Raw genomic sequence first — 25,107 nt, forward strand, 5'->3', positions numbered from 1 at the left:
GTGGTTGACTGGGTGGTTGACTGGGTGGTTGGCTGGGTAGTTGACTGGATGGTTGACTGGATGGTTGACAGGTTGGTTGACTGGGTGGTTGACTGGATGGTTGACTGGGTGGTTGACTGGGTGGTTGGCTGGGTAGTTGACTGGATGGTTGACTGGATGGTTGACAGGTTGGTTGACTGGGTGGTTGACTGGATGGTTGACTGGGTGGTTGACTGGGTGGTTGACTGGGTAGTTGACTGGATGGTTGACAGGTTAGTTGACTGGATGGTTGACTGGATGGTTGACAGGTTGGTTGACTGGGTGGTTGACTGGATGGTTGACTGGTGGGTTGACTGGATGGTTGACTGGATGGTTGACTGGGTGGTTGACAGGTTGGTTGGGTGGTTGACAGGTTGGTTGACAGGTTGGTAGACTGGATGGTTGACTGGATGGTTGACTGGATGGTTGACTGGATGGTTGACAGGTTGATTGACTGGGTGGTTGACAGGTTGGTTGACTGGATGGTTGACTGGATGGTTGACTGGATGGTTGACAGGTTGGTTGACAGGTTGGTAGACTGGATGGTTGACTGGATGGTTGACTGGATGGTTGACTGGATGGTTGACAGGTTGATTGACTGGGTGGTTGACAGGTTGGTTGACTGGATGGTTGACTGGATGGTTGACTGGATGGTTGACAGGTTGGTTGACAGGTTGGTAGACTGGATGGTTGACTGGGTGGTTGACAGGTTGGTTGACTGGATGGTTGACAGGTTGGTAGACTGGATGGTTGACTGGATGGTTGACTGGGTTGTTGACAGATTGGTTGACTGGATGGTTGACTGGATGGTTGACTGGATGGTTGACAGGTTGGTTGACTGGATGTTTGACAGGTTGGTTGACAGGTTGGTTGACTGGATGGTTGACAGGTTGGTTGACTGGATGTTTGACAGGTTGGTTGACTGGGTGGTTGACAGGTTGGTTGACTGGATGGTTGATTGGGTCTCACCTCAGACGTGTCGTCTCTTTAAAGTGCATTACTTCTGACAGGGTCCAATAGGTCTCACCCCCTGTGACTATCCCCCTGAGGCTGGTGAGGTGCTGAGATAGGAGTAGTGTAGGCTGGTGGAAACTCCAAAGCTATGTGCTAATGTGTGAGAGTCAGTCATCCGTTAAGAGTTTCTGTCTAAACTACAGTACGGTAGATCCTCTTTCCCAGTCATCCATTAACCTCTACAGGATTGGTGTCCCCCCCCCCGCGGGACGGTTGAGCTAACGTGCGCTAATGTGATTAGCATGAGGTTGTAAATAACAAGAACATCTCCCAGGACATAGACATATCTGATATGAGCAGAAATCTAACTGTACTGCCCAATTTACAGAAGCTATTACAGTTTACAGAAGCTATTACAGTGAAATAATACCATGCAATTGTTTGAGCAGAGTGGACAATTATGAACTTTAAAATCTATTAATAAACCAATTAGGCACATTTGGGCAGTCTTGATACAAAATTTTGAACAGATATACAATGGTTCATTGGATCAGTCTAAAACTTTGCGCGTACACTCCTGCCATCTAGTGGCCAAAATCTGAATTGTGCCTGGGCTGGAATAATACGCAGACAACATTATTCTGTATACTTCTGGCCCTTCTTTGGACACTGTGTTAACAAACCTCCAGATGAGCTTCAATGCCATACAACACTCCTTCTGTGGTCTGGGCCCAGGTTATAGAAGGAGACAACAGATCTGGGACCAGGCTATAGAAGGAGACAACAGATCTGGGACCAGGCTATAGAAGGAGACAACAGATCTGGGACCAGGTTATAGAAGGAGACAACAGATCTGGGACCAGGTTATAGAAGGAGACAACAGATCTGGGACCAGGCTATAGGAGGAGACAACAGATCTGGGACCAGGTTATAGAAGGAGACAACAGATCTGGGACCAGGCTATAGAAGGAGACAACAGATCTGGGACCAGGCTATAGGAGGAGACAACAGATCTGCGACCAGGCTATAGAAGGAGACAACAGATCTGGGACCAGACTATAGAAAGAGACAACAGATCTGGGATCAGTCTGTAAGTATTTGTATCTAACCTGGAATGATTTGATTTCTTCATTTCGAAAGGTTTCTTCAACCGAAAGGTTGCCAGTTCAAATCCCCGAGCTGACAAGGTACAAATCTGTCATTCTGCCCCTGAACAAGGCAGTTAACCCACTATTCCTAGGCCGTCATTGAAAACAATAATTTGTTCTTAACTGACTTGCCTAGTTAAATAAAGGTAAAATTAAAAATACATCCAAAAAATAAATTCCTGGCCTATTTTATTGCTGTAGTCATATGAAAATATACCTCATTTGATAATCACCATCTCTCTATGAAACTGTGTGTAAACAGTGTCTCATTCTACCTCCTAATATTCCAGTCTGGCTAATTCCAGGATCAGCATATGATATATATTCCCCATGTAAATAGAAGAATGGACCCCCTGTGGGGTTTACTTGGTAGTAGATATGCCCCTATTGGTTGATAAACTTTCCAAGGGTCATGTGACTTCCAGTTGTGTGTCACTAACCCTGTTTTACCAGAAACCACATCAGCCACTGGCTGCTAATTAGACAGTGTGTGTGTCAGTGAGAAAGATAGGAAAGGAGGGCGGGAGAGTAATAGAAGAGAGAGAGAGAGAGAAGAAGAAGAAAGAGTTCTTACTCATTAAGCGATCGACCAAGTTCAGCTAAGCCCACACACACTCTCTCTCTCTCTCTCTCTCTGCTGCACACACGCTCACACAGCGGTACACACACATCGATACAGACACAAACAGAAAGCAGAAGTGGAGAGAGGCTCTGGGTTTGGGGCGACGTGGTTGGTTATGGCTCATGGTTCTGACAGTAATGATTCCAGTTATGTCAAATCCCCTTCGCCAGCGAGCAGCAGGCAGGTAAGGAGATCCTCTCTCTGTCGCTGTCTTTCTGTCTCTCAGCGAGCAGCAGGCAGGTAAGGAGATCCTCTCTCTCCACCCACTTTTCCTCTTCTCCCTTCATATTTTGTATTTTCTTTCACTGTAGTTGTAGTGTTTATTCAGTCATGAAGTGTTATCATTAGGATATTAATACATAGACAGGTAAGGGCACCTTTTCTATCCTCTTCTGTCTCTCTGTCGCTGTCTCTCTGTCTCTCTGTCACTGTCTCTGTCGCTGTCTCTCTGTCTCACTGTCTCTCTATCTCTCTCTCTGTCACTGTCTGTCTCTCTGTCACTGTCTGTCTCTCTGTCTCTGTCTCTCTGTGTCACTGTCTCTGTCTCTGTCTCTCTGTCTCACTGTCTCTCTATCTCTCTCTCTGTCACTGTCTGTCTCTCTGTCGCTGTCTCTCTGTCACTGTCTCTCTGTCGCTGTCTCTCTGTCACTGTCTCTCTCTCTGTCGCTGTCTCTCTGTCGCTGTCTCTCTGTCACTGTCTCTGTCTCTCTGTCGCTGTCTCTCTGTCACTGTCTCTCTCTATCTCTGTCACTGTCTCTCTGTCTCTTTCTCTGTCACTGTCTCTCTGTCTCTCTCTCTGTCACTGTCTCTCTGTCTCTCTCTCTGTCTCTCTCTCTATCGCTGTCTCTCTCTCACTGTCTCTGTCGCTGTCTCTCTGTCGCTGTCTCTGTCACTGTCTCTCTGTCTCTCTGTATGTGTCGCTGTCTGTCTCTCTCTGTCGCTGTCTCTCTGTCTGTCTGTCTGTCTGTCTGTCTCTGTCTCTCTCTGTCGCTGTCTCTATGTCGCTGTCTGTCTCTGTCTCTCTCTGTCGCTGTCTTTCTGTCTCTCTGTCGCTGTGTCTGTCACTCTGTCTCTGTCACTCTCTCTGTCGCTGTCTCTGTCACTCTGTCTCTGTCTCTCTCTCTGTCGCTGTCTCTGTTACTCTGTCTCTATCTCTCTCTCTGTCGCTGTCTCTGTTACTCTGTCTCTGTCTCTGTCTCTCTGTCTCTCTGTCTCTCTGTCTCTCTGTCTCTCTGTCTGTCGCTGTCTCTGTCTCTCTCTCTGTCTCTGTCTCTCTGTCTCTGTCACTCTGTCGCTGTCTGTCTCTCTGTCGCTGTCTCTCTGTCTCTCTGTCTCTCTCTCTCTCATAACATGTATTCAGTCATGAAGTGTTATCATTGGTATGTTGAGACATGTGAGAAGACTGTTATTGTTTTATACATCAGCTCGGATGGGGCATTATAATCACCTTTTCAATAACATATTGTTGAGGTTTCATACATCACCATCATTTGAGACAGGTTTAGTCTTTTTGTCCCTGGTATTACACAGCCGATTCAAATGATGAACACATCGTCAAGCTTTGACTATTTGAATCAGCTGTGTTGTGCTAGAGCACAAACCAACAGGTGCATCCCTTCGGTTCCCCAGGACAGAGTTTGTCTTCTTCCTCAGTGTTTAGATTTGGATTGGAATGTAGAATCATGCTAGAATCATAGAATCATGCTAGAATCATGTAGAATCAAAGAATCATGTTAGAATCATGTAGAATCATAGAATCATAGAATCATGCTAGAATCATAGAATCATGTTAGAATCATGTAGAATCGTAGAATCATAGAATCATGTTAGAATCATGTAGAATCATGCTAGAATCATGTAGAATCATATAATCATGTTAGAATCATATAATCATGTAGAATCATGTAGAATCATGCATGACAACACTGAAGAGTTTTCTTGATGACAATTATTTGTATAGTTAGGTGTGGCCTGGGAATGAAGGCCGTTTGATGAGCTGATAGACATCTGCTGAGAAAGGATGGGTCGGGTGGGTCTGACTCGTCAGTTAACACATCACCTCAGATCACGCCTTGTTTCATGTCCCGATCATGGTATCAGAACAGCTTTGTAGAAATGATGCGTCAGTTAAGTCATGCATCAAAGAGATGTCTCATCCTAGAACTGTCTCAATATTAGTATGCATGATTATTAATTTTCAATCTACAATATCTACTATATAGTGGAATGAACCCTAATACTCCACCTATTAGTGTCAGTCAGTCAGTTAGTCAGATAGTTAGTTAGTTAGTTAGTTAGTTAGTTAGTTAGTTAGTTAGTTAGTTAGGGTGAGCAACAGTTAGCGTCCTGTCAGGAAGATGACTGCCCCGTGTCTCTCCCCAGGGCTCCTCAGACAACATAAAGAAAGTCATGAGAAGAGAGAAGAACCGTATCGCTGCCCAGAAGAGCAGGATGAGACAGACCCAGAAGGCAGACAGTCTACACCTGGTGAGGATGACTGCCCACAATGCAACACACTGATGCATGCAACATGTCTGGCTATGAGATAGGCTGACCACCCACAATGCAACACACCGATGCATGCAACATGTCTGGCTATGAGTTAGGCTGACTACCCACAATGCAACACACCGATGCATGCACCATGTCTGGCTACGAGTTAGGCTGACTACCCACAATGCAGTACACCGATGCATGCACCATGTCTGGCTATGAGTTAGACATGGCATGAGCAGTGAATCAATTGAGGGCGGCAGGGTAGTGGTTAGAGCGTTGGGCTAGTAACCGAAAGGTTGCAAGTTCAAACCCCCGAGCTGACAAGGTACAATTCTGTCGTTCTGCCCCTGAACAGGCAGTTAACCCACTGTTCCTAGGCCGTCATTGAAAATAAGAATTTGTTCTTAACTGACTTGCCTAGTTAAATAAAGGTAAAAAAAAAAAATTGAGGATGATATTGCCTGGTCCCAGATCTGTTGTCTCCTCCTATAGCCTGGTCCCAGATCTGTTGTCTCCTCCTATAGCCTGGTCCCAGATCTGTTGTCTCCTTCTATAGCCTGGTCCCAGATCTGTTGTCTCCTCCTATAGCCTGGTCCCAGATCTGTTGTCTCCTTCTATAGCCTGGTCCCAGATCTGTTGTCTCCTTCTATAGCCTGGTCCCAGATCTGTTGTCTCCTTCTATAGTCTGGTCCCAGATCTGTTGTCTCCTTCTATAGCCTGGTCCCAGATCTGTTGTCTCCTCCTATAGCCTGGTCCCAGATCTGTTGTCTCCTTCTATAGCCTGGTCCCAGATCTGTTGTCTCCTTCTATAGCCTGGTCCCAGATCTGTTGTCTCCTTCTATAGCCTGGTCCCAGATCTGTTGTCTCCTTCTATAGCCTGGTCCCAGATCTGTTGTCTCCTCCGCCTGTTCCCAGATCTGTTGTCTCCTTCTATAGCCTGGTCCCAGAACTGTTGTCTCCTCCGCCTGGTCCCAGATCTGTTTGTGTTCTTGCCAACTCCATTGCTCATGGTCAAGCAAAACAAGGAGTGGCATGATAGCACAAACAAACTGGTACTCAGGCTACAAGTCAGTAACCGACTGGTACTCAGGCTACAAGTCAGTAACCGACTGGTACTCAGGCTACAAGTCAGTAACCGACTGGTACTCCGGCTACAAGTCAGTAACCGACTGGAACTCCGGCTACAAGTCAGTAACCGACTGGTACTCAGGCTACAAGTCAGTAACCGACTGGTACTCCGGCTACAAGTCAGTAACCGACTGGTACTCCGGCTACAAGTCAGTAACCGACTGGTACTCCGGCTACAAGTCAGTAACCGACTGGAACTCAGGCTACAAGTCAGTAACCGACTGGTACTCCGGCTACAAGTCAGTAACCGACTGGTACTCCGGCTACAAGTCAGTAACCGACTGGTACTCCGGCTACAAGTCAGTAACCGATTGGTTATGTAGTAATCAAACGTTTTCAAGTCCTTCAATTCACAGGGACCATTTCCCCAGTGAACTACCACGATAAGACTGTGTTGTTGGGAATCTGTGTTGGTCTGTGTTGGTCTGTGTGAGATGATATTGACACGGTGCTGCTGATGGACCATGTGGCGATGTGTCATCGTGGCTTCTGTTGGGCTCAACACTTGAGCTTGAGTCCCAGGTAGCACCCTACTCCCTATATAGTGCACTACTTATGATTCTGATAGCTACGAAACTCTGGTCAAAATACGTGCACTGAATAGGGAATAGGGAAAGCTATTTGACACCCTGCCGTGGCCAGATCTCTGCCTATGTGTTTGCTGTAGTGCTGAGAGTATTCATTATCACGTGTGGGCGTCAGCAACCCAGAGACCAGAACTAACGATTATTGCACTGAATCTTATCATCAGAAATGGGTGTTTTTCCTCCTGTTTTTACCTAGAATTCTCCACTGTGACAGTAGTTCTCTGTAGTGGTAGGCTGGTAGGCTGGTAGGCTGGTAGGCTGGTGGGCTGGTAGGCTGGTGGGCTGGTGGGCTGGTAGGCTGGTGGGCTGGTGGGCTGGTGGGCTGGTGGGCTGGTGGGCTGGTAGGCTGGTGGGCTGGTGGGCTGGTAGGCTGGTAGGCTGGTGGGCTGGTGGGCTGGTGGGCTGGTAGGCTGGTAGGCTGGTGGGCTGGTAGGCCGGTAAGCTGGTAGGCACTGGCCGGTAGGCTGGTAGGCCGGTGGGCTGGTGGGCTGGTGGGCCGGTGGGCTGGTAGGCACCGGCCGGTAGGCTGGTAGGCTGGTAGGCAGTGGCTGGTAGGCTGGTAGGCACCGGCTGGTAGGCTGGTAGGCACCGGCTGGTAGGCTGGTAGGCCGGTAGGCTGGTAGGCTGGTAGGCTGGTAAGCTGGTAGGCCGGCAGGCTGGTAGGCCGGTAGGCTGGTAGGCCGGCAGGCTGGTAGGCCGGTAGGCTGGTAGGCTGGTAGCAATACCGCTCTACTCTAGTAGTTTTCTGTACCAGAGTAGCAGTAGCGATATGACACGTGACTGGAGGTACTTGTAGGTGTAGTCAAAGTGAAAAAGCACAGTCACTTTCATTTCAACGTCTCTTTCTGTTGATTGACTGGTTGGCTGCAGAGTCCAGGTTTTAGTCACGGCCTTTCACTGCTGTCGTTTGTTACTGTCTAGTAGAGAACACCTATTTCCGTTTCAAGACGCTACAAATAAACGTAGCGATAGCGGTTAGTGTTGCTAAAGAGGAGAGAGATTATCAATGGGATACTGTGCAGTTCAGCTGGGGACACTTCCTTCATAAGGTCTATGGTGGCATGTCAAAATCAACGCATATAGAGTCGATAGAAGACACCCAGTCAAACTCTCAACTCTCCAGAAAATATGTCTGTCATTTAATAGAGCCCAGGTCGGATATAGTTGTTTTTTTTTTCTTCTCTCCAGTGGTTTCAGAAAGACAACAACATGAATCTACAACTCTTTTAAATTTGTTTAAAAAAAAAAATTCTCTGTTGTTTTTTGTTGTTGCTCTGAGGTCCTCATTTACATTTTGTAGTTGTTCCGTTACAGTGTGGGCCTGCACAGGGCCAGATGAGCTTTGCGTGTTTGTGGGTGATGATGGCCTGTTACTCCCAGAGGTGTAGGAAGCTAAACAGGTTAGAGAGAAATGTTCCACTTATTGGTTCCTGTAAAGGTGGAGAGAGGGCCAGGGTTAGAGGAGGGAAGATAGAGAGTGATAGACTGTGTAGTATTACTGTCAGAGACAGGCCTGGGTAAACCCCAGTGCTCACGTCACTTAGGCTAACAACCCACTGACACGGGTTCTTTACCAGAAATGACGGCCGTTCTCTCCCCTCCTACCCACGGTTTACTACTATACCTAATTTACACAGAAGAGAGAGAGAGAGTCTTCTGAATGACTTCTACTCAGGAAACAGGAAACGTGTCACAGTGAGGGAAAAAAAAACTTCCTGTTTATCAAGTGAGTTGAAGAAAGATACAACCACAGAATATGCTGAGCCAACACTGGTGTGTCCCCCCTCATGCTCTAGTGAGGTCTGGGCTGAGCCAATACTGGTCTGTCCCCCATCATGCTCTAGTGAGGTCTGGGCTGAGCCAATACTGGTCTGTCCCTCATCATGCTCTAGTGAGGTCTGGGCTGAGCCAATACTGGCCCCCCATCATGCTCTACTGAGGTCTGGGCTGAGCCAACACTGGTGTGTCCCCCATCATGCTTTAGTGAGGTCTGGGCTGAGCCAACACTGGTCTGTCCCCCATCATGCTCTACTGAGGTCTGGGTAGAGCCAACACTGGCCTGTTCCCCATCATGCTCTAGTGAGGTCTGGGCTGAGCCAACACTGGTCTGTCCCCCATCATGCTCTAGTGAGGGCTGGGCTGAGCCAACACTGGTCCCCCATCATGCTCTAGTGAGGTCTGGGCTGAGCCAACACTGGTCTGTCCCCCATCATGCTCTACTGAGGTCTGGGTAGAGCCAACACCGGTCTGTTCCCCATCATGCTCTAGTGAGGTCTGGGCTGAGCCAACACTGGTCTGTCCCCCATCATGCTCTAGTGAGGGCTGGGCTGAGCCAACACTGGTCCCCCATCATGCTCTAGTGAGGTCTGGGCTGAGCCAACACTGGTCCCCCATCATACTCTAGTGAGGGCTGGGCTGAGCCAACACATGGATAAGGCTCACAGAACTAGACCAGGTGGGATGGTTTACAGATAATGTAATCACATAGACTGGATCTACCAACCACCACCACCCACATCCTAGGTTTCCACAAAGATCGTTGACACTGAAATGCCATTTCTGTGCAAAAAAAATTGGGAGACCATTTGTTGACAAATGAAGGAAATTGTCTGGGGATTTCTTTTCTTTGAAGTTACAGAACTACAGACTGATGATGCCTCGGTATTAAAAAAAAAAGAAGGTCGATGTCCGTCCCCCTGCGGAAATCTAATTAGCACAAAACAAAAATCCCCATAAAAATCTGTCAGTTTAAGTTAGAGATATCTGGGTTTTTTGTATTGGATTCGTTTCAATCCACCACATCTGGGGTGAAAGGTCACAGAGCTAGAGCAGTGTTTGTCAGACCAGAAGATATCTGGGGTGAAAGGTCCCAGAGCTAGAGCAGTGTTTGTCAGACCAGAAGACATCTGGGGTGAAAGGTCACAGAGCTAGAGCAGTGTTTGTCAGACCAGAAGACATCTGGGGTGAAAGGTCACAGAGCTAGAGCAGTGTTTGTCAGACCAGAAGACATCTGGGGTGAAAGGTCACAGAGCTAGAGCAGTGTTTGTCAGACCAGAAGACATCTGGGGTGAAAGGTCACAGAGCTAGAGCAGTGTTTGTCAGACCAGAAGACATCTGGGGGTGAAAGGTCACAGAGCTAGAGCAGTGTTTGTCAGACCATGAGACATCCAGAAAATCAGTCTTTTCAGAAAATCGTATGTAGCGTTCGAATGGAAAGATGAGACTCTCACGAACACGATGGTGTTCTCTGTTTTGCTCTCTGATGTCGGTACTGAAGTGTAGCCGATCTGCCGACTTCTGTCTGTAGCGTCCCAACAGTTTGGGCTGCACACTCATATGACCCCTCTGTGGAAAGGTGAGGCTCTCAGGAACACCTACATTTCGGGTTTTGCTCTAAGACACCCACAGGCCTCACCAGACTCGTCTGAAGGTCCCCTGGTACCAGTAGAAAAAAATGAATAGAAAAATATATGGATACTGTTCCTTTTGATCAAATCATTTTTTCTATATTTTTGGGGGATATATATAAATATATATATATATTGTGTTATTGGAGGTGACTTACTGTAAAGCAGGCTGGGTTACTGTAAAGCAGGCTGGGTTACTGTAAAGCAGGCTGGGTTACTGGGTTACTGTAAAGCTGGCTGGCTTACTGGGTTACTGTAAAGCCGGCTGGGTTACTGTAAAGTAGGCTGGGTTACTGGGTGACTGTAAAGCAGGCTGGGTTACTGTAAAGCAGGTTGGGTTACTGTAAAGCAGGCTGGGTTACTGGGTTACTGTAAAGCAGGCTGGGTTACTGGGTTACTGTAAAGCAGGCTGGGTTACTGTAAAGCAGGTTGGGTTACTGTAAAGCAGGCTGGGTTACTGGGTTACTGTAAAGCAGGCTGGGTTACTGTAAAGCAGGTTGGGTTACTGTAAAGCAGGCTGGGTTACTGGGTTACTGTAAAGCCGGCTGGGTTACTGTAAAGCAGGCTGGGTTACTGTAAAGCACTTTTGAGACCTAGTGATGTAAAGCAGCATTTATGCACACATTTGTTTGATTGATTGATTCGTTTCTGTGGTTTCAGGAGAGTGAGAACCTAGAGAAGGAGAACGCAGCACTGAGGAAGGAGGTGAAGAGACTAACAGAAGAGGCCAAGTATCTCTCCTCCGTCCTGACTACCCATGAGCCTCTCTGCAGCGGCCTGGCCCCTCAGACGACCCATGACCTCCTGTACTCCCCCCACCACCACGGGAGCAGTGCCTTCCACCACAGTATTGCTGTGTCTCACTACCAACACTGATCGCCACAGACCAACAAGGGGGACTGGAGAGAAGCTGGAGAAGTTTAGTGACCTTGGTACACTATGGCACCCTACTTCCTTAGTAGTGCACTTCTTTTCACCAGAGCCCTATGGGTCAAAACGTTGTGTACTATATAGAGCCACTTGGAACAGGATGTGTAGAGGATGGAGTAAAGACTGGCATTTTGAAACGTCACAGAACAAGCAGCGCTTAGGAATGGTTTAAAATAACAGATGTTCTTCTTTTGAAAAGATGCCAAAAGGCAGTCTGATATATAAAATGACTTTCCAAACCTGTCTCTAGGACGCGACTGTAGAATCAATCAAATGGACAATGCAAATAGTCCATGTGTAACTTATAGGAAGAGAAAACCAACATGATCACGATACCAGAACACCAGTTTGTGGAAATGTTTATTGTCCTCTATTCATACAAAGATGAATGATAAAAAATGATTCAGTTTTACGTGTTTACTTCGTTTCTTCCTCGTATATAACCTTTGACCCCTTCAATCTTGGAGGGTTACAGTGTTTTTTTGTGCATTGCTCTTGTGTCCGTTGTAGATTTGAACCTTTTTTTTTATTTTTTTATATTTGAAGTAACGCTGAACTGTGTCACTGTTTCTACATTTTTCAACGGGTTTTGTTATTTTAGTGTTTATTGGCCTATAAAAAAAAGTGTAATAGTGTAATTGTTTTACTGGAAATACTCAGGATACAATCGCACATCGTAGATGATAACAACAGGTTATTTGTGATGGAGGTCGAAGAGCATTTGATAAATTGTGTTTTCATGACTCCAATGATGTTGAAGATATTCTTGTCGAAAACAAAAAAAAAAATGCTGCTTTTCTATTTTGATACCAACAAATGTATTATCTGAATCATGTAAGTTCTATTTGACAACCAGACAATCACTTTGATAACGAAATCATCATGTTAATCTGTATGGTCGCCCTATGTGGTCGCTAGGTGGCGCTGTGCACCTGTAAGGTACTCTATTGTTAATCTATATGGTCGCTAGGTGGCGCTGTGTACCTATAAGTAAAGGTAAAGCATTGTATGCTCCAATATGAGTGTTTTTCTGATTGCACTTGAGACAGGACTTACACTGTCTGGTTTACCATAAGTAGTATTGTGATTGTACTTTTTAAATATTTTCTGTTGTATCGAAACGTGTTTTAAAAAAAATATATATATCTATCTATATATATGTTGTCTTACTGCACATGTAGAAATAAAGTTAACGTTAGAAAAAAATGCAAATGTAAATAGTGACGTTGAATCTCGTGTTTTTAGACCAAGGTTTGCTTACATTTTCATGTTAAATGTTTTGTTGTTGCATTGTGGAGAAGGAACCTGGGAGGAAGCATTTCGTTGGACGTGTGTACCACGTCTGTGCTGTACGTACGAGTCGACGAATGAAGCTTGAAACTAACACGATCAATTATATTGTAATTACAGAACCATATTATATTCTTGGGTCAGTGGATAGTGCTTTGAATATGTGTGTTGTGTAACTTATGCCACCAACAACAAAAATAGCATTTTGGCATTGATAGTGGAATAATTTTAGTTTGTAGAATATATATATATATATATATTACAGACTAAAGGATTCCACTATCAATGCCAAAATGCTATTTTTCTGCGTATATCTGAGGGCGGGGGAGCACAGAAGTCGGATGTTGGGTTGTTGTCCCCGGGTGTTGTGCCACATTTCAACACAGACGGCGGTGAGGGGTCAATGTTGTCGGGGTCACTGGTCGGTACCACGTGGGGACGTAAAACCGGCGTTTACAATGGACAATTGATACTTCTCGCGTCATATACGTTACGTTGAGACACTTTTAAGGGCTAAATAGTTGTGTGTATTGAGGTCTAACTGCTTGTGAAAGTAGGCTGGTGGTTTGTCAACTCCAGCACACTAGGAAGTGAAGGAAGTGGTTAACTTGTGATGTAGCTAGGCTTGACTGGGGTGTTTAAAAAAAGCTTTCGCACGAACGTCGAATAATTTCCTAGTTTCTCTAACTAACTTTATTTATTTTTATTTTTATCTCAGGGAATGTATTTTCTTTAAACGACGTTATTTACTAACGTGGCGTAATAAATAGAAGCTGGTGTCATTTGTAGTTTGATTGGTGGTGTAACAGGCTTGGTTTAAATGTACCAACACGGTATTTACTAACTATCTTGGAGCTGTCATAGACAACGGTAGTCGGTCTACTCTGAACTCTCACTAAAATGTAACCGTAATACGTGTCTGGATTGTTTTCACCAGCACGTCGTTGAATAAACGTAAACTACAATATGAGCAGCGGAAAACCCTCTTTCGTTGATGGCGAAATCAACGACAATGAAAATGTGTCCGATTTGGAAAAAAGTAAAATGATGTTGTCTGCCGGTGACAGCGAGGAGGTGCGCCTGGAGAACAATATACAACTCAACCGGAACGGTGACGATACAACCAAAACGACAAAACTATACAAGCGGAGATGGTTCATCGTGCTGCTGTTCAGTTCGTATTCTCTCTGTAACTCTTTCCAATGGATCCAGTACGGAATTATCAACAACATTTTCATGAGGTTCTACGGGGTAGGGTCTTTTACTATAGATTGGATGTCTATGATCTACATGTTGACTTACATCCCCTTCATATTCCCAGTCACCTGGTTACTGGATAAGAAGGGTCTCCGTATTATTGCGCTGGTGGCCACGGCCATGAATTGTGCGGGGACTTGGATCAAGGTGACAAGCGTGAGACCGGATCTATTTGCGGTGACCATGCTCGGACAGTTCTGTTGCTCCCTTGCGCAGGTGTTTATCCTTGGGATGCCTTCGAAGATCGCATCGGTGTGGTTCGGATCGGAGGAAGTGTCCACCGCTTGCTCCATCGGGGTCTTTGGAAACCAGGTATGTTATGCAGTCCAAGGTCCAATAAGTTAAAAAGTAATTGCTAATATAGCTATTTGATTATGCAATTACAATGTAATGTCTTATTGATTTAGTCAGTTATCTAAATGTCACAGATTACTCCATCCAGGTGTCTATTTGACCCAGTTGCGCAATTACGCATGAACTCTCGAGCCACTACTTGCCTATATTGGTCAGTTGGTCATCTCTCATCCTCGGCCCTCAAAGGTGGAAGGTCAATGTCATCACATATAGTGTCTTCAGAGCGTATTCACACCTTTTCCACATTTTGTTGTGTTACAGCCTGAATTGAACATGGATTAAATTGAGACGTTGTGTTACTGGTTTACACACACTAACCCCATCATGTCAAAGTGGAATTGTTTTTAGAAATGTTTACAAATGAATTAAAAATGAAAAGCTGAAACGTCTTGAGTCAATAAGTATTCAACCCCTTTGTTATGACAAGCCTAAATAAATTCAGGAGTGAAAATGTGCTTAACAAGTCACATAATAAGTTGCATGGACTCACTCTGTGTACAATAATAGTGTTTAATATCATTTTTGTAATGACTACCTCATCTCAGTACCCCACACAAAATGATATGTAAGGTCCCTCAGTCCAGCAGTGAATTTCAAACACAGATTCAACCACAAAGACCAGGGAGGTTTTCCAAAGCCTCACAGAGAAGGACACCTATTGGTAGATGGGTAAAAATACAAAAGCAGAAATTATATATCCCTTCGAGCATAGTGAAGATATTTTTTTATATATTTTTTTTTTTAACCCCTTTTTCTCCCCAACTTCATGGTAAATGTCATAGTCTGGTGGCCATTTGATTAATTGTTCAGCAGTGTTATGGCTTGGGGGTAGAAGCTGTTTAGAACCCTCTTGGTCCTAGACTTGGTGCCCCGGTACCGCTTGTCGTGCGGTAGTAGAGAATATACACTGCTCAAAAAAAATAAAGGGAACCCTTAAACAACACAATGTAACTCCAAGTCAATCACACTTCTGTGAAATCAAACTGTCCACTTAGGAAGCAACACTGATTGACAATAAATTTCACATGCTGTTGTGCAAATGGAATAGACAACAGGTGGAAATTATAGGCATTTAGCAAGACACCCCCAATAAAGGAGTGGTTCTGCAGGTGGTGACCACAGACCACTTCTCAGTTCCTATGCTTCCTGGCTGATGTTTTGGTCACTTTTGAATGCTGGCGGTGCTTTCACTCTAGTGGTAGCATGAGACGGAGTCTACAACCCACACAAGTGGCTTAGGTAGTGCAGCTCATCCAGGATGGCACATCAATGCAAGCTGTGGCAAGAAGGTTTGCTGTGTCTGTCAGCGTAGTGTCCAGAGCATAGAGGCGCTACCAGGAGACAGGCCAGTACATCAGGAGACGTGGAGGAGGCCGTAGGAGGGCAACAACCCAGCAGCAGGACCGCTACCTCCGCCTTTGTGCAAGGAGGAGCAGGAGGAGCACTGCCAGAGCCCTGCAAAATGACCTCCAGCAGGCCACAAATGTGCCTGCTCAAACGGTCAGAAACAGACTCCATGAGGGTGGTATGAGGGCCCGACGTCCACAGGTGGGGGTTGTGCTTACAGCCCAACACCGTGCAGGACGTTTTTCATTTGCCAGAGAACACCAAGAATGGCAAATTCGCCACTGGCGCCCTGTGATCTTCACAGATGAAAGCAGGTTCACACTGAGCACATGTGACAGACGTGACAGAGTCTGGAGACGCCGTGGAGAACGTTCTGCTGCCTGCAACATCCTCCAGCATGACCGGTTTGGCGGTGGGTCAGTCATGGTGTGGGGTGGCATTTCTTTGGGGGGCCGCACAGCCCTCCATGTGCTCGCCAGAGGTAGCCTGACTGCCATTAGGTACTGAGATGAGATCCTCAGACCCCTTGTGAGACCATATGCTGGTGCGGTTGGCCCTGGGTTCCTCCTAATGCAAGACAATGCTAGACCTCATGTGGTTGGAGTGTGTCAGCAGTTTCTGCAAGAGGAAGGCATTGATGCTATGAACAGGCCCGCCCGTTCCCCAGACCTGAATCCAATTGAGCACATCTGGGACATCATGTCTTGCTCCATCCACCAACGCCACGTTGCACCACAGACTGTCCAGGAGTTGGCGGATGCTTTAGTCCAGGTCTGGGAGGAGATCCCTCAGGAGACCATCCGCCACCTCATCAGGAGCATGCCCAGGCGTTGTAGGGAGGTCATACAGGCACGTGGAGGCCACACACACTACTGAGCCTCATTTTGACTTGTTTTAAGGACATTACATCAAAGTTGGATCAGCCTGTAGTGTGGTTTTCCACTTTAATTTTGAGTGTGACTCCAAATCCAGACCTCCATGGGTTGATAAATTTGATTTCCATTGATCATTTTTGTGTGATTTTGTTGTCAGCACATTCAACTATGTAAAGAAAAAAGTATTTAATAAGAATATTTCATTAATTCAGATCTAGGATGTGTTATTTTAGTGTTCCCTTTATTTTTTTGAGCAGTGTAGTGTAGAACTTGGGTGACTGGAGTCTCTGACAATTTTATGTCTTTCCTCTGACACCGCCTGGTATAGAGGTCCTGGATGAAAGGATGTTTGGCTCCAGTGATGTACTGGGCCGTTCGCACTACCCTCTGTATTGCCTTACGGTCAGATGCTGAGAAGTTGCCATACTAGGCGGTGTTTCAACCGGTCAGGATGATCTTGATGGTGCAGCTGTAGAACTTTTTGAGGATCTGGGGACCCATGCCAAATCTTTTCATTCTCCTGAGGGGGGAAAAGTTTTTGTCGTGCCCTCTTCACGACTGTCTTGGTATGTTTGGACCATGATAGTTTGTTGGTGATGTGGACACCAAGGAACTTGAAACTCTCGACCCGTTCCACTACAGCCCCGTCGATGTTAATGGGGGCCTGTTCGGCCCGTCTCCACCATCCCGCTCATCTTGCCCATCCTCTGGTTGCTTGACTATCCCGCCGGCTCCACAGGAGTGCTGGGAATAACCCCAGTGGGCCAAAGTAGATTCCCGTGTTTCAGACATAATGCACCACCAACACAGGCACACATCCCATAATGCACCACCAACACAGGCACACATCCCATAATGCGCCAGCATTAGTATCCCTGGCAGTCTGCTACTCTAGTTGACATATTCCTGTTTTCTCTGTAGCCTCCAGTCCTTGAGACTGGGCAGGTGTTTCTCTGTAGCCTCCGCTCCGTGAGGCTGGGCAGGTGTTTCTCTGTAGCCTCCGCTCCGTGAGGCTGGGCAGGTGTTTCTCTGAAGCCTCCAGTCCGTGAGGCTGGGCAGGTGTTTCTCTGAAGCCTCCGGTCCTTGAGGCTGGGTAGGTGTTTCTCTGTAGTCTCCGGTCCGTGAGGCTGGGCAGGTGTTCCCACTTTGATGTCACTATAACACTTACAGTATAGTAGTTCCTGTATGGCCCATGGTCTGTTATGGTCTTATTACACAAGATGCAACATGGCTTCCTCAGTCAACTGGCTGTTCAATATTTCCACTTATATCACTTAGTGTGGACTGGCCATTCACTCAGAGCCTGGTTCCTCTTTTCTTCTTGGGAGTTTTTCTTAGCCACCATGCGTCTTCTAGGGAGTTTTTCTTAGCCACCATGCGTCTTCTAGGGAGTTTTTCTTAGCCACCATGCGTCTTCTTGGGAGTTTTTCTTAGCCACCATGCGTCTTCTAGGGAGTTTTTCTTAGCCACCATGCTTCTTCTAGGGAGTTTTTCCTAGCCTCCATGCTTCTTCTAGGGAGTTTTTCCTAGCCACCATGCGTCTTCTAGGGAGTTTTTCCTAGCCACCATGCGTCTTCTAGGGAGTTTTTCCTAGCCACCATGCTTCTACCTCTGCATTGCTTGTGTTTTGGGTTTCAGGCCGGGTTTCTGTATAAGCACTTTGTCTCATCGGCTGATGTAAAAATGGCTTTTATAAATACATTTTGATTTGATCACTGGGACCTCTGAAGAGATGGCCCAACATGCACTGTCTGTCAGCCAGTTTGAGACAGGTTCAATTTGTACTACAATTAATGAATGAATGCCCTCTGTCTACAACAGCCACCCCTATTGGCTATCTCCAGCCTCTCTGTCTCCCAACATGCATCTCCAATAAGTGTGGTCGTTGTTATGTTGTGTTTCTTCTCTTCCAGTTGGGTATAGCCATTGGGTTCCTGGTCCCTCCCATCCTGGTGCCTAACGTTGAGGACATGGATCAGCTGGCCTATCACATCAGTATCATGTTCTACATCACAGCAGGAGTTGCTACACTGCTCTTCCTACTGGTCGTCATAGGTAACATGTTTGTTGTTATACTATAAATATAAACATCACATCATCAAACTCTTACTAATGCGTATATAACCCCTTGACCTTTTTAAAAAACATTTTGTTGTGTTAAAGTGGGATTAAAATGGATTGAAATTCTAACTTTAAAAAAAAATATATATATTTTAACGTTCAGAGTCAATACATGGTAGAATCACCTGCGATTGATTACAGCTGTGAGTATTTCTGGGTACTCTTAAGATCTCTTAAGATCTTTTCACACCTGGATTGTACAATATTTGCAGAATATTCTTTTTTAAATTCTTCAATCTCTGTCAGGTTGGTTATTGATCATAGCTGACAGCCATTTTCAAGTTTTATCATGAATTTTCAAGCCAATGTAAGTCAACATAGTAACTGGGCCCCTCAGGAACATTCAATGTCGTTTTGGTAAGAAACTCCAGTGTAGATTTGTCCTTGTGTTCTAGGTAATTGTTCTGCTGAAAGGTGAATTCATCTCCCAGTGTCTGGTGGAAAGCAGACTGAACCAGGTTTTCCTCTAGGATTTTGCCTGTGCTTAGCTCTATTCTGTTTCCTTTTATCCTAAATAACTCCCTAGTCCTTGCCAATGACAAGTATACCCATAACATGATGCTGCCATCAATATTCTTCAAAATATGAAGAGGGGTACTACTCACTGATGTGTTGTATTTGCCCCAAACATAATGCTTTGTATTCAGGATATAAAGTTATTTTTTTTTCTTCTCAGTTTTACTTTAGTGCCTTATTGCAAACAGGATGCATGTTTTGGAACATTTTTTATTCTGTACAGGGTTCCTTCTTTTCACTCTGTCATTTAGGTTAGTATTTTGGAGTAACTACAATGTTGATGATCCATCCTCAGTTTTCTCCTATCACAGCCATTACACTCTGGAACTGTTTTAAAATCACCATTGGCCTTCCTCTCCAGCAACTTGAGTTAGGAAGAGCTAGGGCTCTTACTGTGACCATAATAACTCTGACATCAATGCTAATGTAATGGAAAATCTAATCAAACACCTCATGAGAGCCCATGAGCTCATGTTACACAACATTTCTATAGGCTATGCAATGGAGTGAGAACAGAGTGATGGCCTCTATTAAAAAGAGGAGGATCCCATCAGCTTTCTATAGCCTACTATATATATTTCTCAACTTTCTTAATATTAAGCACATTGCTTCTCTTTACAACAGGAGTATAGCCTAGCTGGCTGGCATGAAAATGAACCGCAGGGAAAAGTGTCTTCTGTTTGCTATTCAAGTGCTTATGCTTGACGTGTATTTTCTTTATCTTGGCCCTGTTCTGACAGATGCATAATGGTCCAATCTAAATCAAAACTAATTTCACACATTATTTATTACATGTAAAGACCAGATTAAATTGAGAATAGTCAGTCTGATGAGTGACAATATTATCACTTGTGAATGATGTGTGCAGTCTGAGGCAGTCAACGTTTTCAAATCATAGTTGCAAGCATCATGTAGCCTCGCCCATAGACCAATATGTTTTGATAAGGTTGGTATCACAACTAATTTGGCCAAAATACTTTCAAATGCAGCCTATAGGCTTTAAGACCCCTGGAACAGGGTTGGAGAACCCATAGCCTAGAGAAACAAGACCCCTGGAACAGGGTTGGAGAACCCAGAGCCTAGATAAACAAGACCCCTGGAACAGGGTTGGAGAATCCAGAGCCTAGAGAAACAAGACCCCTGGAACAGGGTTGGAGAACCCATAGCCTAGTGAAACAAGACCCCTGGAACAGGGTTGGAGAATCCATAACCTAGAGAAACAAGACTCCTGGAACAGGGTTGGAGAACCCATAGCCTAGAGAAACAAGACCCCTGGAACTGGGTTGGAGAACCCAGAGCCTAGATAAACAAGACCCCTGGAACAGGGTTGGAGAGTTTTGACTGACTTCTATTTAAACGAGTATCTCAGCTTTCTCCTATGTTTATTGGTCACATTAAATGAAGCACATTGATCCGCTTTACAACCGGTGTAGCCTACCTAGCATATGTAGCCTACCTAGCTTATGTAGCCTACCTAGCATATGTATCCTACCTAGCATATGTAGCCAACCTAGCATATGTAGCCAACCTAGCATATGTAGCCAACCTAGCATATGTAGCCAACCTAGCATATGTAGCCAACCTAGCATATGTAGCCAACCTAGCATACGTAGCCAACCTAGCATACGTAGCCAACCTAGCATATGTAGCCAACCTAGCATACGTAGCCAACCTAGCATACGTAGCCAACCTAGCATACGTAGCCAACCTAGCATACGTAGCCAACCTAGCATACGTAGCCAACCTAGCATACGTAGCCAACCTAGCATACGTAGCCAACCTAGCATACGTAGCCAACCTAGCATATGTAGCCAACCTAGCATATGTAGGCTGCGTGTGAGTTTCAAGTTTGGGGAAGCACGTTTTCACCTTAGAAATGCACCTTTTTATAATAAATCTTAACTGCATTTGCGGTTAAGATATTGGATTGGATTGTCATAATTTAGGCTGATAATATAACTCAATCACTGTTTCACTAAAGAAGAGTGTTCAGTGCGTGGCTCAGCGCATGTAGCGTTGAGTATAAATATTATTTTTGACCTTTTTATTTAAATAGGCAAGTCAGTTAAGAACAGTGACGGCCTATCAGGGAACAGTGGGTTAACTGTCTTGTTCAGGGGGCAGAACGACAGATTTTGTTTTACCATGTCAGCTCGGAGATTCGATCTAGCAACCTTTTTGGTTACTGGCCCAACGCCCTAACCACTAGGCTACCCTGCCGCCTCTACACTCTAACTACTAGGCTACCCTGCCGCCTCTACACTCTAACCACTAGGCTACCCTGCCGCCTCTACACTCTAACCACTAGGCTACCCTGCCGCCTCTACACTCTAACCACTAGGCTACCCTGCCGCCTCTACACTCTAACCACTAGGCTACCCTGCCGCCTCTACACTCTAACCACTAGGCTACCCTGCCGCCTCTACGCTCTAACCACTAGGCTACCCTGCCGCCTCTACGCTCTAACCACTAGGCTACCCTGCCGCCTCTACGCTCTAACCACTAGGCTACCCTGCCGCCTCTACGCTCTAACCACTAGGCTACCCTGCCGCCTCTACGCTCTAACCACTAGGCTACCCTGCCGCCTCTACGCTCTAACCACTAGGCTACCCTGCCGCCTCTACGCTCTAACCACTAGGCTACCCTGCCGCCTCTACGCTCTAACCACTAGGCTACCCTGCCGCCTCTACGCTCTAACCACTAGGCTACCCTGCCGCCTCTACGCTCTAACCACTAGGCTACCCTGCCGCCTCTACGCTCTAACCACTAGGCTACCCTGCCGCCTCTACGCTCTAACCACTAGGCTACCCTGCCGCCTCTACGCTCTAACCACTAGGCTACCCTGCCGCCTCTACGCTCTAACCACTAGGCTACCCTGCCGCCTCTACGCTCTAACCACTAGGCTACCCTGCCGCCTCTACGCTCTAACCACTAGGCTACCCTGCCGCCTCTACGCTCTAACCACTAGGCTACCCTGCCGCCTCTACGCTCTAACCACTAGGCTACCCTGCCGCCTCTACGCTCTAACCACTAGGCTACCCTGCCGCCTCTACGCTCTAACCACTAGGCTACCCTGCCGCCTCTACGCTCTAACCACTAGGCTACCCTGCCGCCTCTACGCTCTAACCACTAGGCTACCCTGCCGCCTCTACGCTCTAACCACTAGGCTACCCTGCCGCCTCTACGCTCTAACCACTAGGCTACCCTGCCGCCTCTACGCTCTAACCACTAGGCTACCCTGCCGCCTCTACGCTCTAACCACTAGGCTACCCTGCCGCCTCTACGCTCTAACCACTAGGCTACCCTGCCGCCTCTACGCTCTAACCACTAGGCTACCCTGCCGCCTCTACGCTCTAACCACTAGGCTACCCTGCCGCCTCTACGCTCTAACCACTAGGCTACCCTGCCGCCTCTACGCTCTAACCACTAGGCTACCCTGCCGCCTCTACACTCTAACCACTAGGCTACCCTGCCGCCCCTCCACTCTAACCACAGGCTACCCTGCCGCCCCTCAAGTAGCCAAGTCTATAGAAGAAACGTATCCGATTTAGCCTTTCTTTGCGCGGGAAAAATCTGGGCCTTTTTATAAACACATTTCATGCAATTCTACTACACTTATTATGACTGGAGCAGATGACGGGCGGGGGGGGGGGGGGGGGGTACTGACAAACAGATCAGTACAAACAACCTGGTCTATGTAAAAGGCCCATGAGAAGGGGAGGCACTAATAGAATATGACGTCCATCAAAACAGGAGGAGAAAACTATTGTCTTAACTTTTAAGTGGCCCAACAGGATAAAGAGTGAATATGAGCTGTGCCGGGGATATGGCCGATGTTGTTCGCTCAATTAACTTGAACATTTTTTTTATAACTAAAAGACATATTTAGATATTAGTCTTTTCATTGTCTTCTCTTTAAGTGATGCATTAGCAGCCTATTTTGAATGATTTTATTTATTTATATATTTGTTATGTCACATAAACTGAACTTAGGTCGAACTTTTAGAATTTTAGACACCAGGAAATTACGGAGTGATTTCTGCATATATAAATGTAGATGGTCCGCAACAGTGGCTTGTGGACAAAACGTGGAAGCCAGGAGATGCTAAATGTGTTTATGTTAATTAACGGTCAATTACCGTGAGACCGGCAGTTATTTGCATGACCATCACTGGCTGACGAAATGTCATGACCGCCACAGCTCTAGGAAGGACGCCTGTATGTTTGTAGTGACTGGGTGTATTGATACACCATCCGCAGTGTAATGAATAACTTCACCTTGATCAAAGGGATATTCAATGTCTTCTTTTTAAAAAAAAAACATTTTATCCATCTACCGATAGGTGCCCTTCTTTGCGATGGTAACGTCCCTTGTCTTTGTGGTTGAATCTGTTTTTTTTTCTTCGAAATTCACTGCTTGACTGAGGGATCTTACAATTATCTGTATGTGTGGGGGTACAGAGATGAGGTAGTCATTCATAAATCATGTTAAACATTCTTATTTCGTACAGAGTGAGTCCAAACCTTATGCATAGTCCCGAACTTGTTTAAGTTTACCATAACAAAAGGGTTAAATACTTATTGACTCAAGACATTACATTTTTTTTATTTTTATTAATTTGTACAATTTTCTAAAAACATAATTCCATTTTGACATTATGGGGGTAATGTGTGAGGCCAGTGACACACAGAAGTCTCAATTGAATCCATTTTTTAATTCAGGCTGTAACACAACAAAACGTGGGTAAAGTCTAGGGGTGTGGAGACTTTCTGAAAGCCCTGCACAACCTGCATTTATATATATATATTTATATATCTGTTTAGCCTGTGAGTGATATCTGTTCTGTTTAGCCTGTGAGTGATATCTGTTCTGTTTAGCCTGTGAGTGATATCTGTTCTGTTTAGCCTGTGAGTGATTTCTGTTCTGTTTAGCCTGTGAGTGATTTCTGTTCTGTTTAGCCTGTGAGTGATTTCTGTTCTGTTTAGCCTGTGAGTGATTTCTGTTCTGTTTAGCCTTTGAGTGATATCTGTTCTGTTTAGCCTGTGAGTGATTTCTGTTCTGTTTAGCCTGTGAGTGATTTCTGTTCTGTTTAGCCTGTGAGTGATTTCTGTTCTGTTTAGCCTGTGAGTGATTTCTGTTCTGTTTAGCCTGTGAGTGATATCTGTTCTGCTTAGCCTGTGAGTGATTTCTGTTCTGTTTAGCCTGTGAGTGATTTCTGTTCTGTTTAGCCTGTGAGTGATTTCTGTTCTGTTTAGCCTGTGAGTGATTTCTGTTCTGTTTAGCCTGTGAGTGATATCTGTTCTGTTTAGCCTGTGAGTGATTTCTGTTCTGTTTAGCCTGTGAGTGATATCTGTTCTGTTTAGCCTGTGAGTGATTTCTGTTCTGTTTAGCCTGTGAGTGATTTCTGTTCTGTTTAGCCTGTGAGTGATTTCTGTTCTGTTTAGCCTGTGAGTGATATCTGTTCTGTTTAGCCTGTGAGTGATTTCTGTTCTGTTTAGCCTGTGAGTGATTTCTGTTCTGTTTAGCCTGTGAGTGATTTCTGTTCTGTTTAGCCTGTGAGTGATTTCTGTTCTGTTTAGCCTGTGAGTGATTTCTGTTCTGTTTAGCCTGTGAGTGATTTCTGTTCTGTTTAGCCTGTGAGTGATTTCTGTTCTGTTTAGCCTGTGAGTGATATCTGTTCTGTTTAGCCTGTGAGTGATATCTGTTCTGTTTAGCCTGTGAGTGATTTCTGTTCTGTTTAGCCTGTGAGTGATTTCTGTTCTGTTTAGCCTTTGAGTGATATCTGTTCTGTTTAGCCTGTGAGTGATTTCTGTTCTGTTTAGCCTGTGAGTGATTTCTGTTCTGTTTAGCCTGTGAGTGATTTCTGTTCTGTTTAGCCTGTGAGTGATTTCTGTTCTGTTTAGCCTTTGAGTGATATCTGTTCTGTTTAGCCTGTGAGTGATTTCTGTTCTGTTTAGCCTGTGAGTGATTTCTGTTCTGTTTAGCCTGTGAGTGATTTCTGTTCTGTTTAGCCTTTGAGTGATATCTGTTCTGTTTAGCCTGTGAGTGATTTCTGT

At 45.5% G+C, this 25,107-nt stretch overlaps 2 protein-coding genes across 4 annotated transcripts in view; both read left to right on the plus strand.

Annotated features, from left to right (window-relative positions):
* Nucleotides 1-2,696: 2,696 nt before the first annotated feature.
* Nucleotides 2,697-12,508, plus strand: LOC139415482 (basic leucine zipper transcriptional factor ATF-like). Its single transcript, XM_071163584.1, has 3 exons — nt 2,697-2,926; nt 5,125-5,229; nt 11,021-12,508. The coding sequence occupies exons 1-3, from the start codon at nt 2,858-2,860 to the stop codon at nt 11,234-11,236; spliced, it is 390 nt and encodes a 129-aa protein (XP_071019685.1). The 5' UTR covers nt 2,697-2,857; the 3' UTR covers nt 11,237-12,508.
* A 486-nt stretch (nt 12,509-12,994) lies between these two features.
* LOC139414889 (choline/ethanolamine transporter flvcr2b-like) overlaps nt 12,995-25,107 on the plus strand; it is a 49,760-nt gene continuing 37,647 nt past the window's right edge. For 2 of the 3 annotated variants that reach the window (XM_071162490.1, XM_071162491.1), the window contains exons 1-2: nt 13,310-14,149; nt 18,327-18,468. In XM_071162490.1, coding sequence (XP_071018591.1) covers nt 13,547-14,149; nt 18,327-18,468 — 745 coding nt within the window. In that variant the 5' untranslated portion in view covers nt 13,310-13,546. Of the gene's footprint in view, nt 14,150-18,326; nt 18,469-25,107 lie in introns of all 3 variants that reach the window. The other variant, XM_071162489.1, reaches the window with a different exon arrangement.

The sequence above is a fragment of the Oncorhynchus clarkii genome, chromosome 8, assembly GCF_045791955.1.
Source record: "Oncorhynchus clarkii lewisi isolate Uvic-CL-2024 chromosome 8, UVic_Ocla_1.0, whole genome shotgun sequence".
Classification (NCBI taxonomy): Eukaryota; Metazoa; Chordata; class Actinopteri; order Salmoniformes; family Salmonidae; genus Oncorhynchus; species Oncorhynchus clarkii.

What these genes read in the sequence shown, in the direction of transcription:
- LOC139415482 (XM_071163584.1), top strand. Translation starts at nt 2,858, where the DNA reads ATGGCTCATGGTTCTGACAGTAATGATTCCAGTTATGTCAAATCCCCT. An exon ending in CGCCAGCGAGCAGCAGGCAG is followed by an intron (nt 2,927 to 5,124) that starts GTAAGGAGATCC and finishes GTCTCTCCCCAG; the next exon opens with GGCTCCTCAGACAACATAAA. An exon ending in AGGCAGACAGTCTACACCTG is followed by an intron (nt 5,230 to 11,020) that starts GTGAGGATGACT and finishes CTGTGGTTTCAG; the next exon opens with GAGAGTGAGAACCTAGAGAA.